Source organism: Pseudorca crassidens, chromosome 3, assembly GCF_039906515.1.
Source record: "Pseudorca crassidens isolate mPseCra1 chromosome 3, mPseCra1.hap1, whole genome shotgun sequence".
NCBI lineage: Eukaryota > Metazoa > Chordata > Mammalia > Artiodactyla > Delphinidae > Pseudorca > Pseudorca crassidens.
The window spans coordinates 29,054,980-29,072,174 of NC_090298.1; the positions used below are offsets into that span (position 1 = coordinate 29,054,980).

A 17,195-nucleotide genomic window follows, 5' to 3' on the forward strand; every position below is an offset into this window, starting at 1 on the left:
GCAGGAGAAATGATAGGTTTTTATTTTTCTTGTATCTCTCGGGCTGTAGTGGGGAGAATGGATTGGAGAGGGCAAGGCTGGAGGTAGGGAGACCAGTAGGTCCAGGACACTGACATGACTAGGATGAGGATAGGACCTGGGGGTGGAGCCTGAGTCACATGCTAAAATCCTCAGTGAGTAGGGGGAGTAGTTGGGAGGCGAGTGGACAGTGAGAAGGAGGGGAAGACGGAGAGATGGCCAAATGGCCTGAATCTCGATGGAATGCTGGTTTGTCCTCAGGGGTGAATAGAGAATCAGTGACCAGGAGGATGTCAGCTTTACCACCGAACCTGCTGTGTGACAGCTGTGCTGGAGCCCGAGAGGCCTGTAGGGAAGTGGTGTTCTCAGGGAACCTGGCTTCAGTCAAGGCAGGACTTAAAAGGCACAGTCCATGAAATGTTCTAGAAGGTAGTGTGAAAACATTTGGGACAAAGTGGAAGACGGTGTGAATGGATCAAGAGAAAAGCACAGGATAGTATGAGAATGCCTTTTAAACTTTAATGACTGGATTTGCAATACCTGTGGCTTTTGCATTTGGCTAATAATTAAGGTGGGCTTTCCATTTTTTATGATTGCTTGTTAACTCAACTGCAGTCATGTTCAACCTCCTGGTCAACCAGTTACAAGTATATTTAAGTGAAATAAAAAGCCATATGACAGATTGAAAAAACTAGTTAAAAAAGAAGCTCCAGCAAGTGATTAGATCTTACTTTCAGATGGTACACTGGTGGGTTTTTATGTGTAAAAGCTTTAGCTCTTACCAGACTTCTTTGAGGGAGGAAGGAAGGGAGTGGGAAGAAACAGGACAACAAAGTACAGATGAAAAGGTGAAGACAGCCACCACGTACCACCCCAAACAGCCGCCTTTTTTGTCTCATGTCAGGAGATTCAGTTGCTGGCTTTTTCTGCCTTTCTGCTTTAATTTTTTTTTTAATTTAACATCTTTATTGGAGTATAATTGCTCTACAATGGTGTGTTAGTTTCTGCCGTATAACAAAGTGAATCAGCTATATGTATACATATGTTCCCATATCTCTTCCCTCTTGCGTCTCCCTCCTTCCCACCCTCCCCATCCCACCCCTCTAGGTGGTCACAAAGCACCGAGCTGATCTTCTTGTGCTATGTGGCTGCTTCCCACTAGCTAGCTATTTGAACTATGCTTTTTTTGTTTATCTGACCAAAATGTTATTAATGATTTGACGAAGACACAGAAGTCATGAGCTGGACTGTCACCCTGGAGGCATATCAGGATTGTGTTCAGCTGCACGTGACAGGAAACTGGCAATTGTGGTCAAAACAAATAGTCATTTTATTTTCTTCATGTAACAAGAAATCCAGAGGTGGCCCATCTTGGTAGCTCCAGCTGCTTGATGAAGCCATCGAAGACCTGGTCCATCATCCTGACCATAAGACTTGAGTCCTTTCATCAAGTGTAAGCAGTTAAGCCTCAAAGAAGTTCATTACTCATGTGGAGGTGCAGAGAGAGGCAGGTGAGCCCCAGTGTAGCAGGTCTCCTCCACGAGGTCCTTGGACTCTGCTCAGCAGCTGTCAGATCAGGCCTCACTCACCATCTGAAACGGCAGCAGGGGATCCCAGGCAGCAGTGTGGAGGAGGAAGGATTAAAGCAGGGACAGAGTGTGTGCTGGTTGCCTTTCAAGGAAGTCTTAAAGCCACCATAGAATACTTTTATAGATTTTATTGACCGGAGCTTAGTGACATGGTCATGCCAAGCTTCAAGGGAGACTGGAAATGGAGTCTTTATTTGGGGGATCAGGTGCCCCCATAAAATCAGGAGTCAGTTGTTACCGGAAGAAGGGGATGAACTAGCAGTCTCTGCCTCAGTCCTCATAATCTGCCGGCAGGCAGTATACCCGGGCTTTGGGCAGGACACAGGGGATGAGTTAAGGGCATAAGGTGAGTGCCACCCAGGCCCATCCCTTTGATCAGGAGAAACAATCTTCTCCTAGGAGCTTCACTTAGTAGATTTGTGTTTGTATCTGATTGGCTAAAACTGGGTCACCTGACAACCCCAACTTCAAGAAAGTCTGGGGAGGTGAATTTTTAAAGTGTGTGTATTACCCCTGTGATCAAAATCAGGTTTTGTTAGGAGGAAGAGGAGAATGGATATCGAGTAGGCAACTAGTAGTATTTGCCACAGAGTAGTAATAAAAATCCAAAATAATTAAATCTAAAATTATCAAAACAGGATACTGGGTGTCCTGTGTTTAGAATCCAATTGCAGCAAGGCCACAACAAGATGGAATTTGATAGTATGCATTGGAAGTAATGGAAAACCTAGCCACAGTGGCTTAGTAAGTTAAGAATTTATTTTTCTCACCACAAGGAGTTTTGGAGGTAGGTGCCTGCTGGCATTGTTTCAGTGGCTAAGTAATGTCACAGTGAATCTCTTGACTTTTTCTTCATGGTCTCAAGATGGCTGCTGAAGCTCCAGCTCTCATGCCCATGTACAAGACAAAAAGAGGAAGGAAAGAAAATACACTAACAGACTTCTGCTTTCATCTCATTGGTCAGAACTATGTCACGACCCTTCCTAGCAGCAAGCGAGGCTGGATAAGCTAAAATACTTGCTTATTTTTTAGCTTATCCAGCCTCCACAGTAAAGGCTGCAAGAGATAAAGGAGGGGGAGGTGTTGGATGATCTAACCTTTAGTATCTACCACAGAATGGATTGAGTACTATGTTTGAGTTAAAAAAAATATTTGTTATACAGGTATATTGGCTTGTCAGGAATTTTTTTAAAAAATATTTATTTATTTATTTATTTAGTTGCATCGGGTCTTAGTTGTGGCAGGAAACTCTTAGTTGCGGCATGCATGTGGGATCTAGGTCCTGACCGGGGATCAAACCCCAGCTTCCTGTATTGGGAGCATGGAGTCTTAACCACTGCGCCACCAAGGAAGTCCCTCTTGTCAGTAATTAATATGAAAAATACTTGAAACTTTGTCACCTATAAATTCAATATGACTTACTGTGATATTGTTGCTAAAAGCTAATATAATTAGCTATAGTGACTAGAAGTAGAATGTTAAGGAATTAATGAATGGCTCCTTGATGATCACTGTCTTTGACAGCATTTGAAGTAGAGGGTATTACAGTGTGCATAAGAAATGGGAGATTTAGTCCAGAGAAGAGGTAGGCTAGGAGATGACCCATGGGCTGCTCTGTGGAAGGGGAGTTAGACCAGCGTTGTATTACTTATACAGCTAGGCTCCTGTGATGCAGTTTTTTTTGTTTCTGTTTATTACTTTTTTTTTTAATTCCAGGGGAGCATGATTCTATATCTAAAGCTTTTTGTGTTAAAGCATCTTAGTAAAAAGAGCTATGGCAAATTGCTGCACTTGAGAGAGTGTTGTCTGTGTCAGTTGTTGAGCAGAAGGCCGCTTGAAGGACTTGGGATTGTGTAATGGTATCTGAAAAGAGGAGGTAGGATACCCTTGAGGGCCTTGTTTTAAGACTACTTCTGTCATATTTTTTTCTTAGAGGCAGATATTGAGTTGTAGCTTAAAGAACATTGATGTACTCCACGGTGGGTTCAAAATATTTTACTTTCTGAGTGTATTAGTTATCTACTGCTGTGTAACAAATTACTGAAAACTTAGGGCTTAAAACAACAAACAGCAAATACTTTCTTTTTTTTTAGCAAATATTTTCATAATACGGACTCACACGGTTTCTGGGGATCAGAATCAGAATGGTGTAGCTGGGTGGTTTGGCTCAAGCTTTCTCACCAGGTTGAATCACCATTGTCTGGGAAAACCCACTTTCAAGCTCACCCCCACAGTAATGGCGGGCCTCAGTTCCTTGTTGGCTGTGGGCCGGAGGCCTCCATTCTTCACCACGTGGGCTTCTCATGGACCACTGGAGTGTCTGTGGCAGCTGGCTACTCCCAGCGATCCAAGAGAGAGTGAGCGCCCAAGATGCAAACTGCAGTCTTTCATGATCTAATCTTGGAAGTAATATCCTGTACCGTCACCACTCCTGCCACCTGCTTTTGGTCACAGAGACCAACCCCGGTGACATGGGAGGGGACCACACAGGGCATGAGTGCCAGGAGGTGGGGGTCCTTGGGGGCCATCTTGGAAGCTGGCTACCACCCTGAGGCAAAGATGCTTTCTGAATTCCGCAGTTAAGGAAGCACAACTAATTAGGGGAAAAGTAATTAGTTAGCACATCCTTTGTAAAGTTTATGAGATTTATTTTGGTATATGCTGGTAAGAAAGAAAACCTTAAGGATGGTGGTAAAGGTGGATTAAACATAATCTAGCACTGAATAGTAACAGCCTTTCTATAAATGATTGATTTATGTATTTTATTCCTTCTAAAAATAAAATGTGTACTACTCAGCATTTTCTGTTTGTGGATATCCAGGTTGAGTGCTCAGTGACGCACTGAGAGTTAGAGAAAAGCATGAAATTTCTACTCAAGTTCCCACTTATAACAGATCCTGATTATCAGCTGTCATCCATTTTCTGGTTTTCCTTAGTTGTTTTTCTTCATTTTTGTACACTCATCTATGTATGGCATTTCTGATGGAAGAGGTCCCTTTTAGAGTCTGTCCTTTACTTTTTTGATGACTGAATTTCTGTGCCTTTATTTTAACAGATAAAAATCTGGATAATGCCGCAGAAGCAGCTGAACAATTTAAACTAATCCAAGCAGCGTATGATGTGCTAAGCGACCCTCAGGAAAGAGCATGGTGAGCATCACGCTGTCCCTCCTTGTGTATCTTGTTGGGAAGAATGGTCAACAGAGGGTTTTTAAAAAATTTAATATATTAAATGGTTTGGGGTGTGTTCTAAAGCACCAGTCACCTGTTCATTATATAAAATGCAGTGTGTTGATAGGAAGGAACCTTAGAGATGATTACTCCAACTCTGATACTATAGATGATGAAACACAAAGCTTGGCAATCGTAGATAGTTATAATTTTGATACTTATGAAGTGCCTTCTCTTTGAATAAGGTCTTTTTGATGTCTGACAAATTTACTGATGTCAGAAAAGGAAGAATGTTGACTTTTCCTTAAAAAACAGATACAGTGTTTTCATCAAGAATTGTAATATTTTCCCAAGAACTACTTTATATAAGAAATTGAGTTAAGCTTCTACATCTATGACAGATTCTTTAACTCATGATGACCCAATCATTTAATGCCATTTCCAAACAAAAATTTCTCCGTTTGAAGTTCTGGGTTTCCAGATTCTCAGTGAACTTTTTGCTACAAAGTCCTGACATAACTGTGCAAGATCCCGCAGAGCAGGTGGGTGTTCAGTTCACCCGTGCAAGTCTTCTGTGTGATGGCATACAAGCACGGCCAGCTGTCAAGAGAGAAAGGCTGTAAAGAAAATTCTTTTTTTTTTTTCACTTGGTCAAGATTTTATTTCAAGGCCTGAAAACACCAACTAATCGAAAATGGCCCTACTGCTATTTCTTATAATATATAAATAATATAAAACTTAAAAAAATGTAGACACTATTAACTAACTCCTAAACCACACACTGTAGGCTTTTCAAAAGCAATAGTTATTTAACAAAATGTAAGGTGACAATATCAAAGAATTTTCACACTTAATGAGGACACAATCTGTCACAAGCTACTCACACAAACACAAATCTTTTTTACACTTTCCATGTTTGTTTTTAACTTTGTTTCATAGAACCACTGATAATTGAGGCTTCTTTCAAGTATAGGATTTCTAACATTAAATTACATTTTCGAAGTATTTCTATAAAGAAGAAATGAAAAAGACACATACTACATTGTTTACCATAAATTCATACACCAAAAACTCAAACAATCCAACTGAATTTATTCCTGCTTCCCCCTTCTCCAACATTAGCTTTAGATGTTCTTCTAAATATTATATAAACAGTTTTGTTAAAATCAGTTCTCTCATTTATGCACATTAGGGAAAAATGGTTTTATAATGAGTTATCTTTAAAATTCTAGATAACACTCTTTAGCCTTAAATTACATTGTGTACACACAACTACAACAGTTTGCATTTGCTCAGGAGCATATAATCACATTAAAAACAAATGACTTTGTAGTTCATAGTTTAGTTGGCTCTTAAATAGTTTCCCTGGGGGGGAAACAAGTATTTTGTGTTGTTTAAGAAACTGATACAGATAAATGAAATGCTAGGTGTTCGTTTAAACTTTGAGGAAACCTACAGATGAACTTTTGGGCGTTTTTTCTAAAATGCAAGAGATATGCGCTTAATCACTGTTCATATAGTGAAGGGATGGGATGGCAGATACAGACGCAGATGAAACTCTACATTTTGTAAATGTAGAGTTGGATATTCTAAATGGAAGAACTGACACTGACAATTGTTTACAGGAAACAAAGGTGAAGAAAAATGTTGAAGAATATCTACCCTTAGAAAGAGAGAAGTGTTTTACAAGACAAAAATGAGAACTAGAGATTCCAAAAACACTCATTTTACTGTTTTAAAAGAAAAACAAAAAAATAATAGGGAGAGAGTCTAGACCAATTAGAACTGAGGCAGCTGTAACAAAAATGGAACACAGTACAGTGATTTGAGCCCTTAAAGGAAATGACTGACTAAAATGAAATTTCTCAAGTCTTCATGTCTATAATAATAAATAAATGTGCAAAATATCAAAAATACAAAGTCTGGATTTTTTCCCCTTAAGTTTGTAGTAAACTGTCTAGCCTCTGCTTAATATAGTTACTTTTCTAAGCCTTCTGACTAGCAGAGCATGCTATACGGGCACACGCATGCTAGAACTTTACCGTGAGAGTTACAGTTCTCATCTCAAGCTAGTGACTTGCCTGTTACCCATATTTATATATATTTCATTCCCATTGTAAAACACTTAAGGCCTTTCTAGTGGTACATTTTAATCAACATATTACATAAAAAAGCATCTTGATTTTTAAAATGAACCTTTTTAGTCCTGTAACATGGTGGGTTTAGTTGAACAGCTGGAACATAATATGGTAACTACATTGGACTGTTTAATTCACAGCTATAGGAAAATGTTTGATTTTTAAAATATAACCAAGATGAGACTGTAGAGTTATGAGCAGTAAAATATTAGAAAACAGTGAATGAATAAATAAGATGCTTTTCCATCAGTGGCCGTTCATTGTTTTGCTTTTAGGAACCTGGAAGAAATTGTCTTCTTTGAGTTTCAAATGTTCCGGTAAATCTAGTCGTTTCTTAGCTTCCTCAGTATCACCTTGAATTGCTGAAATAAGTGACTCTAAAGAATCAGTTCTTTTCTGATCTGAGGTAGCAAGAATTTCCCCATGGAAGTCCTCTTTGAAAGTATGCATGATATTAGCTTCCATGGACTTTTTTGTATTCTTGTAGTATGGGTTCCATCCTATGCTCACCACCATCTTATGGACGTCTACACTTCCATCACTGGCCCAACCATGATATACGCCAGTGGATGCATCAGCCGGAAGATTATCTACTACTTGTTCAGGAAAGTTAGCTGTAGGAATGCCCAGGTGCTTGGGGCCGCGACCGAACCGCACCACCTGGCCGCGGCAGAAGTACGGCAGGTGCCTCATGACGCCGTCCGTTCGGGTTGCGGGCTGCGGTCCAGTCCGCGCGTCAGGCAGAGCCGCCATCGAGGCGGTGCCCGGACCCCCGGGCCAGCCGGGGGACACGGGCAGGAGCTCCGCGGGCCGGGTGGGCGGGCGAGCGCACGGGCGTACAACGGGCCGAGCGGCGCGGACGACACGCCTCGGCGAGACCCTTACGCCGCTGACCAAACAGAAGGTGCCGGGCGACTCAGAGGCTGCGTCTGGAGGAAAATTCTTATTAAATTATCTTTTATATAAAAATCAGAGAATCCTAAATTTTTCTCCTCCTGAGGAATTTGGAAATCTGGCCTTAAGAAATGCTTTTGCCTTCCTTTGGAAACTTTGAAATTCTTTCCTGCCTTCCTTTTACTCTAGCTCTTCTCTAGATCTTAGGCTGTTTTCTTGTCCCGAGGATCCCCTTGTCTTTTTGTTTGAAGGCCCTGCCTATTAACTCTCCTGTCATCTGGAGGCAGTACTGCACGGTGGCGAGGAGCATGGGCCTCTGGTGCAGGACACGTGGTTTTGAATTCTGGCTCTGCTGCTCATTGGCTTTATGACTGTGGACGATGTTATGTAATATTGCTGAGCTTCAGTTTCCTGTTATATCAAATGAGGGTAATAACCAGCTTTACAGAGTGAGGGGCAGTTGTATGTGTGTGAAGCTCCTAGATTGTTTACATAAACATTAGAAGAGTTTTATTCTGGTCCATGTTGGTAAATTCCCAGATCCCAAATGTGTAGTTAGCCTGTGGACCAGATGATGTCCACTGCTGTCTTATTTAGTAAGGTCTCTTTCGTGTGAAAGTGCAGCTACGTTTCTGGGAGAGTCACGGACATTCCCTGGCTCATTAAATTCCCCTCTTCGTATTGGCTAGTACCGTATACTGCCTGTAACGTACTGGGAGTTGCAGTCATAGTTTTAATCAGCACTTCTGTGAAAGATTATTAAGTCTTTGCCTGTTGATATTTTCCTTCAGATTTTTTGGTTGTGGGTTGACCATGTTAAAATGTACAATAATTATATTTTGACTGTTTCAGAGGAAGGAATCCTTTTGAATTCTTATTTATTCAGCCTTCACTGATGTCGCTAATTTTTTTGGTTTAGGTATGATAATCATAGAGAGGCTCTGCTTAAAGGTGGGCTTGCTGGAGAGTATCAAGATGACAGCTTAGATTTGCTTCACTATTTCACTGTGACCTGTTACTCTGGTTATGGAGATGATGAAAAGGTAAGAAATGAACTCACTGATAATTTCTTATCAAGTACTTAAGTAAGACTCTCAAATGCAAAGAGAATTCCTAAAATTATTCTACAATAGAAGGTGAAGGAATGTTCATTTTGGAAACTGAAAAACAGAGCTTTCATATTTAAACTGTCAGCATATAAAGACCTTCAGTTGAAAACTAAATGTACTTTCAGTGACCGAGCTTGGGACTGTAATTCTGTAACATTAAAGTTTTTCATGTTGCATTTTAAAATCTTACTCTATAATTAAACTACAAGAGTGTTAAGAATTTGTGTTTCTGTTACTGTTTTTTAGGGCTTTTATACAGTGTATCGTAATGTTTTTGAAATGATTGCCAAGGAAGAACTAGAATCTTCTTTAGAAGAGGATGTTGAGGATTTCCCAACTTTTGGAGACTCCCAGAGTGACTATGATACGGTAGAAGAAAAATTCATTGCCATTTTGTAATTAGCATTTGTCAGTGTATCTTTTCCCTATTTTTTTATTTTAAGAAGAAGGGTTCTAGTTCTCAGTCTTTTACTGTGACTCTCTTCCTCTCTTTCTTTTCCTGATCGCCTCCCGTCTTTTCACTATTTAGTGATCTTGGTCCCATTCCATTAATTTCCTCATCAAATTCATTCTGAAGAGTTATTTTGTAAAGCCTTCAAAGGACTGTCTTCTCTGTTGATTAATAGTAAAGTTGTATATACGAAGAAAGGAGGTTAGATGTTTTGCATCAGCAATATTTGCTACCTTACTGAAAAAGAAATCCAAATAAAAATCTAGCATTTTACCTGTTTTCTTTGTCACTAGGTAGTCCATCCTTTCTACGCTTATTGGCAGAGTTTCTGCACTCAGAAGAACTTTGCTTGGAAAGAAGAATATGATACACGACAGGCTTCAAACCACTGGGAGAAACGAGCCATGGAAAAAGAGAACAAAAAGATTCGAGACAAAGCAAGGAAAGAGAAGAATGAGCTTGTCCGTCAGCTCGTAGCTTTCATCCGTAAAAGAGATAGAAGAGTGCAGGCTCATCGAAAACTTGTGGAAGAACAGAACGCAGAGAAGGCGAGGAAAGCCGAAGCAATGAGGCGGCAGCAGAAGCTAAAGCAGGCCAAGTATGTGGTGCTGGCTGGACCCTGTCTATGAGTAGGTGCTGGTCCCAGCAAGCATCAGTGGATACCTGGCGTGGTGCTTTCATGGGGGGTTTAATCCTCATTCTGCCTACATCCCTTTCTTTTACATTCTGGCATTGGACGATGTCTTTTCATCTGCTGTGAAAAAATTTTTCTTTTGAGTTGGATGTTTTCCTTCAGAGGCCCTTTATACTTGAGATTCTTTTCAGACTCTTGTAACGTTTAATAATAACTGACGTTAATCGAATTCTCATTCTGTACAAGGCCGTGTTGTAAGTGCTTTTCTTGCAACAATTCTGTGAAGTAAGTTCGGGTTTTTATCCTTTCTTTTGAGGAAATGAGGCCCAAGATCACATAGCTAATAAATTGCAGAGGTGGGAACTGGACCCTAGAAGTCAGTCCAGTGCGCTGCTTTTAAGTACCACACAATACTCTGTCCGTATACGCTTAGATATTTAGTTCATCTCAGTGCCTTTAAAGTTTTGTTGTTTTGAGTCACTGTAAAGGCGTTGTGTCCAGAGCATTATAGCATTCTTTAAAAAACTATTCACTTCTTGAAAGTTCTACCCACCTCATCTTTTGAAAAATTAGCACTTTACATGACACTTACGGTTTAAAACCACCTGAAGACTTTTTTTTAAAAATAAATTTTATTTATTTATTTATTTTTGGCTGCGTTGGGTCTTGTCGCTGTGCGCGGGCTTTCTCTAGTTGCGGCGAGCGGGGGCTACTCTTCATTGCAGTGTGTGGGCTTCTCATTGCGGTGGCTTCTCTTGTTGCAGAGCACGGGCTCTAGGCCCATGGGCTCCAGTAGTTGTGGCTCATGGGCTCTAGAGCGCAGGGTCCGTAATTGTGGCGCACGGGCTTAGTTGCTCCGTGGCATGTGGGATCTTCCCGGACCAGGGCTTGAACCTGTGTCCCCTGCGTTGGCAGGCGGATTCTTAACCACTGTGCCACCAGGGAAGTCCCCACCTGAAGACTTTTATTAAGTTGCGAAGAGTTATATGTTTCAAAACCCATTATCTAGTGGAGCAATTAAAATCAACCACATAACAGATAACAGATTTAAGTGACTTTGCCTGTTTCAGCCAAGCACAGGTTTTAAGTTTGTAGGCGCTGACAATTTGGGAGGAAGAAGCTCTCCAGGGGATGGGTTTTAAGCCCCCAAAATAAATAAAACCAATGCAGAGACTGTGCTGTGTGTGTCTAGACTGGCAGAGCAGTACAAAGAGCAGAGCTGGATGACGGTGGCCGATTTGGAGAAGGAGCTCAGGGAGATGGAGGCGCAGTATGAAAAGGAGTTTGGAGATGGATCAGGTGAAGATGAAGCGGAAGAACGGGAACTCCAAGACGGACAGGATGGTAACTTCCTCCATTCACTAAGAAACTGTAGGAAATAAATGTTTTTGTGTTCAGGGGTTGTGCACTCAGGATGCTCACAGATGTCCATAAAGGGCTCAGGTGTGAGACAACAACGAATGGGAGGGCAGATGAAAATCTGGAGAACACCTGGGTTCTGGCCGATTGTTGCCAGTTTCATGTTTGTTTGGTTTGTTTGTTTTTAAAGTGAGGCTGGAAAACTGGATTTTTATGTGCCATCTCCCAGTTTTTAAATATGGCAGATAATTGAAATGAAAAATAATTTGGCATGGCCAAGTGAAGGTAGACTATGGAAGTAGTATAATTGCAGTAATTTCATTAACGAACTCTTTTCTGACCATGTTTTGAACCATTTGGCTGCATAAATATATTGAGAAATGGGCATATTGTCAGGTGTAACTGGTTATTTTTAAAAAATGCAGTTAAGCAGTAGGTCAAGTTTTAATAGTAACTCTTTCCAGAAGAGCTGATACTGTGCACGAATCTATCTGGCATATATAAATTGTCTCATTTCTGACTTGTAGAGGGGCTTCTCTTCGTGTCCTGAAATGTGTCTTTTCTCTTCCTCTATCATTAGAGCACAGGCATGTGACTACCTTACAAGGAGAGGATTGGGCATTGTTGAGAATAGTGATTGCTATACCTGACTTTCTCCACTGTCTCTGGCTGTTCCATGAGAAATAAAAGTAACTGATCTAAACATGGTTTACTTAATTTTACCTTACTTACAAATGTTGGTTTTCAGACTAATAGCTCAAATGATAAAATGACAGACTTTTATTTATTCCACGTGATCAGGAAATTAAATGTTTTCTTAATGAATTGCAAGTAGTATGTGTGAAAGTGCCTTGATAGTTATGAAGCACTGTGTAAATGTGAGGTGGCATAATTATGTAGAGTTTTACAGTTTATAAGGTGCTTTCACATATAAGGTCTTGCTTGATCCTCACACTATGTCCCTTATATGTAGGTTTTGCTCATGTAGTTATCTCTTTGTTACTGAGAAGCTCTGGCATATGTCTGAGAACATATGAGAACATTCTTACATCCAGATTTTGACTTCAAATCCAGCATTCTTTATTAACTATTTGAATAATCAAACTATTTGAAAGTGTACACATAATTAGAAAGTATCTTATACGAAACATTGGAGGTATTTTGATCATTTATGATTGCAGTGAGAATGTCCTTCAGAATCATATTACCATTACTTATTATTAAAAAAAATGTAGAATATAGAAGAGATACCTTGGGTTCTTTATCGATCCCATAGTAAATCCAAAATGGCAATCAGTTTACTTGTTTATTTCTTATAAAGATAGACTATGGGATTGTGCAAAGACTTTCAACTGAGCTTAGATTTTGTGGTCTATATTGATAATAATTATTCCGTTGTAATAAAGCTTCAAGTTTATAAAAGTCCGTAAAGATAATGTTAAACTTTACGTGTAATACACTATTTTATGACCTGTCTTTCTAATAATGATGGAATGTCATAAACTAAGCTTATTTAAGCATTGAAGAGTAGATTACAATTATACATGTGTTCACACCAAATCTTGCTCAAGAGATAAACTAAAACACCTTTGTTGAAAAAACTGCTTTGTTATAGAACTATGAAAATGACATTTGATTTTTTGAAATTAGCCCATACCTAGGACTCTGAGAATTTTTTGAATTTTCTTCTAAGTAGGCTTATGAAAAGAACTTGAAAGGTAAAGTGATCTGTTTGGAAGCCTTCCCGTATAATTCAGTGCTGCTTTTAAAAGGCCAACTCAAATCTCGGTAACATTGTATTTTCTTGGTGAGGAAGCAACAAATTTTAGTTTCTGATATGTGTGCAACTCTAGATACTTACTGAAGAGATGTTACTTGTTAACATGTTTTAGATTTATGTTCTAGTCAAACAGGACTCTTAACTGTAGGCTTCCCTCTCATAGGTAAAGATGGTGACGAGGCTGAGGATGCAGAACTTTATGATAGCCTTTACTGCCCAGCATGTGACAAATCTTTCAAGACGGAAAAGGCGTAAGTTTAATATCTTTGAACTCACCTCCTCTTTTGAGGTGAAGTGTAGCACTTTGAAAGTCCTAAAAAAAATGCTTATAGCAGTTGGTCACTAGCCCTCACCTGTCATCTTGGGGGATATCTTCCCAGCAGGGGAGGAAGAAGGATTTGTACCAGCAGGTAAGCCTGTTGGACTGATTCTCACTCATGTGATGTTCCTGTGTAATAGCTGCTTTTTAAACGTGTACGCTATCTCCAGAAAGAAACGTTGCTTGCTTTGGTGAGGAAGGCAGAGTCACACAGGCAAGGGGGCTAAACTGAGGCCAGTCATCTTTCTCCACAGTTGGTGCAAACTCACTTCCAGCCGTCACGCTCCCGTGAGGACCGTTGCCACCAGCCCGAGAACTTCAGATGTGTCCTGCCTGTAGTATAGTTGCTGAAGTCGAAGAACTTTATCTTAGGGGAACAGTCACGAAGAGAGCAGTATTAGAAAGGATACTATCATAAGGCAGGCGGGGAGGGGCCGGCTAGAATCTGGGAAAAGATGAGAGTAGAATTAGCAAGGGGAAAAGAAGCAAAACACGTGCAGTAAAGAAGGAGGAGGCAAAGGATGGAAATGGAGCTTGGGAGTTCTGAGTGGCATCACTGTGTAACCCCAGGGAAGAGCGATAGCGTAGCCAGAGGGGTGGCGCAAGGCGGGCAGAAACAAGCAAGGAAACAAAAGCAACGATGAAGGAGGCTTTAAAAGTAGTTTTTGTATTTGGAAAGGACGTCAAACTTACCGACAAGTTGCATGAATAGACTGTAGAGCGCCCGGTTCACCTGTTGCTCACGTTTTGCCCCATTTGCACGTGCTCGTTCTCTCTCCACACACACAGACAAGGTTCTTTCTGAATAATCTGAGAGTAAGTTACATACATAGTGCTCCTTTACCTCTGAACACTTCAGTATATATTCCTTAAGAATAAGGACATTCTTCTACATAATCACAGCCGTCAACTTCAGGAAATTTATAACGTTGATGTAGTACTTTTATTCCATTTGCTGCCTATATTTCGCTTTTGTCAGTTGATCCTGTATTAATGTCCTATGTAGCATTTTCCCAACTTCAATACAGGATCTCGTCTAGGATCATGTATTGCATTTATTTATTTAGTCTCATTTAATCTGGACCAGTTCCCGTTTCTGTGCCATTGACATTTTGGAAGAGAACTGACCTTTAAAATGTTTTTTAAAAACAGACTATTTCTCATTTGGGTGTGTCCATTTCCTCATGATTAGATTCAGGTTGTGCATTCCTAGCTGGAGTACTGTGTAAGCATGTGTTGCTCTCAGGGTTTCTATCTGGAAGGACAGAAGTCTGTCTGCCCCTCATTGGTGGTGATCATTTTGATCATCCAGTCAAGGTGTTGTCTTGTTTTTCCACTGTATAGTTAGTATTTTTTCCCTTGCAGCGTGTTTAATATGCGGGGAGACACTTTAAAGCCATGCAGATATCTTTCTCTTCATCAAAATTTCCTTCCTGGATTTAGCACCCACTGATGGTTTCAGCTTGTACCAATCTTATCTATAATCATTTCGAAACGAGGCTTTTCCAGTGCCAGTGCTCCTACATCATAAGTCATCATTTGACCTTCTGCTGTGCACAAGAACATTTACCTGTCTGTTGTCAGTATGAATTTCTTTTCAGTGCTTTAAAATTCATTGTTGCCCTTCTCATGCTCAAATTTCCCAGATGTGGTTAGTGAGAATTCCTTCAACGTGGCTCCTGTGTCCTTCTGACATGTCCCAGCCATATTTTTGAGCACTCACTTTCTGGCACAAGATGTTCCAATTTCTCTAAGGAACCTCGGTCTTAAGGAGAGAATTTTAGTAGGAATGAAAAGTAGGCAACCCCAACTAGAAAAATCCAGATCTGAACAGGATGAGATAAAGTGGTGACACGAGTTTTCTACTTTTTAGTTTATATAACTCTCATAGCTTAAGTGTTGTCAGTTCTATTTTGTGAAGTGTTATTTAGTTGCCCATGGGGGCACTGAACTAGACATTGCTTATGGAATTTCACACAGAAGGGTAGAGGTGTGTCTTAGTTTACATTTAGGGTAGTGGCAGTGAGAAGGGAGACCCCTCTGGAAAAAAGCAAAAGGAGGTAAACTACTCTTGTGAATTAATCCCATTGCAGTCACTCATACCAGCTTGTTCTTTCAGCATGAGGAATCATGAAAAATCAAAGAAGCATCGGGAAATGGTTGCCTTGTTAAAACAACAGTTGGAGGAGGAGGAAGCAAATTTTTCAGGACCTCAAACTGATGAAAACAGTCTGGATGCCAATTCTGAGGAAGAAACGGAGGATGCACCAAAACAAAAGTACTTCTAAAAATGTCACTACACCTACTTAGCACACTAGAGATTGCATTTAAGTGCTGTTTTATCTCAAAGAAGTTATTCTGTTATGCTAATATTTTCTGTGTTTCTTCTAGTTAAGAGAACTTTATAGTATTGAAATGGTTAAAGACATGATGTCAGATATAATTTTTATAGACTATATTATGACTATTAAAATCGGTTTTATAACTGGGTAATTGATATGCTAACTACTATCAATTGAACCACTGTTACATTTTTCTAAAATGACAATGTGGATATTTTTATTTTAATGCTTTATGATATTAAATATGTTTTAATATCTTATTTCTGTTTGTATCACTAGTATTTCAGTATTTTTTCTTTCCACTTAGTCAAGTATTTGACGTTTTGATTTATATTTGTTCTTAGACTTTCTAAAAAACAGAAGAAAAAGAAACAGAAACCAGCACAGGTATGTTGAAAAAGTTTTATTAACATTTAATATCAGATGTAAAGTTGGAGTGCTCTTGTTTATTCAGTATAATCTGTGTTAAGGAGAGGGACTGTCGCTCCCTAAGTTCATGTTGATTGTAAAACAGATTAAAAGGAGTCGAAAATATTTTGGTTTTTCAGTGCTTTACCTCATATATATGTGGCCAATTTACCTAGTTATTGTTGTCTGTGTGTTTAAAAATTTGGCATGTGGAATTCCCATAATACAGATTAGCTGAGGGGACCATATTAAAAAAAATATTTGGACACATGTGATGACAAGATTTTTAAATCAATATAACAGTTCAACTCAGAAATATATGAAAATCTGGGGATTGATCGTTGTAATAATGCATGAAATTTCGGAAAGGGAACATTTGCTTACCCACTCCTGGGCATGTGTCTGGAGAAAACTCTAATTTGAAAAGATACATACAACATACACCCCAGTGTTCATAGAAGCACTGTTTACAATAGCCAAGACATGGAAGCAGCCTAATTGTCCATCAGCAGATGAGTGGATAAAGAAGGTGCAGTATATATACACAGTGAAATATTACTCAGCCATAAAAAAGGAGTGAAATAATGCCATTTGCGGCAACAAGAATGAACTTAGAGATTATCATATTAAGTGAAGTAAGTCGGACAAGGACAAATATCATAAAATACCACCTATTTGTGGAATCGAAAAAAATGATACAAATGAACTTACTTACAAAACAGAAATAGAGTCACAGACATAGAGAACAAACTTATGGTTACCAAAGGGGATAGTGGTGGTGGGGGTGAGGCAAATTAGGAGTTTGGGATTAACATGTACACAGTACTATATATAAAACAGATAGCCAACAGGGACCTACTGTATAGCATGGGGAACTATATTCAATATCTTGTAATAACGTATAATGGAAAAGAATCTGAAAAATAATATATATATATGTGTGTAACTGAATCACTTTACTGCACACCTGAAACTAATACAACA

General features: G+C 39.6%; 1 protein-coding gene and 1 pseudogene across 2 annotated transcripts in view; one reads left to right on the top strand and one right to left on the bottom strand.

Moving 5' to 3' along the window:
• DNAJC21 (DnaJ heat shock protein family (Hsp40) member C21) overlaps positions 1-17,195 on the top strand; it is a 31,962-nt gene that overhangs the window by 2,938 nt on the left and 11,829 nt on the right. For both annotated transcript variants that reach the window (XR_010941922.1, XM_067730502.1), the window contains exons 2-9: positions 4,663-4,756; positions 8,729-8,852; positions 9,165-9,287; positions 9,663-9,967; positions 11,196-11,347; positions 13,306-13,393; positions 15,581-15,739; positions 16,148-16,190. Coding sequence is in view for 1 of the 2 variants with exons in the window: in XM_067730502.1 (XP_067586603.1) it covers positions 4,663-4,756; positions 8,729-8,852; positions 9,165-9,287; positions 9,663-9,967; positions 11,196-11,347; positions 13,306-13,393; positions 15,581-15,739; positions 16,148-16,190 (1,088 nt within the window). In the remaining variant the exon portion in view is untranslated. The remainder of the gene's footprint in view (positions 1-4,662; positions 4,757-8,728; positions 8,853-9,164; positions 9,288-9,662; positions 9,968-11,195; positions 11,348-13,305; positions 13,394-15,580; positions 15,740-16,147; positions 16,191-17,195) is intronic.
• On the bottom strand, positions 6,994-7,608 carry LOC137221202 (riboflavin kinase pseudogene; annotated as a pseudogene).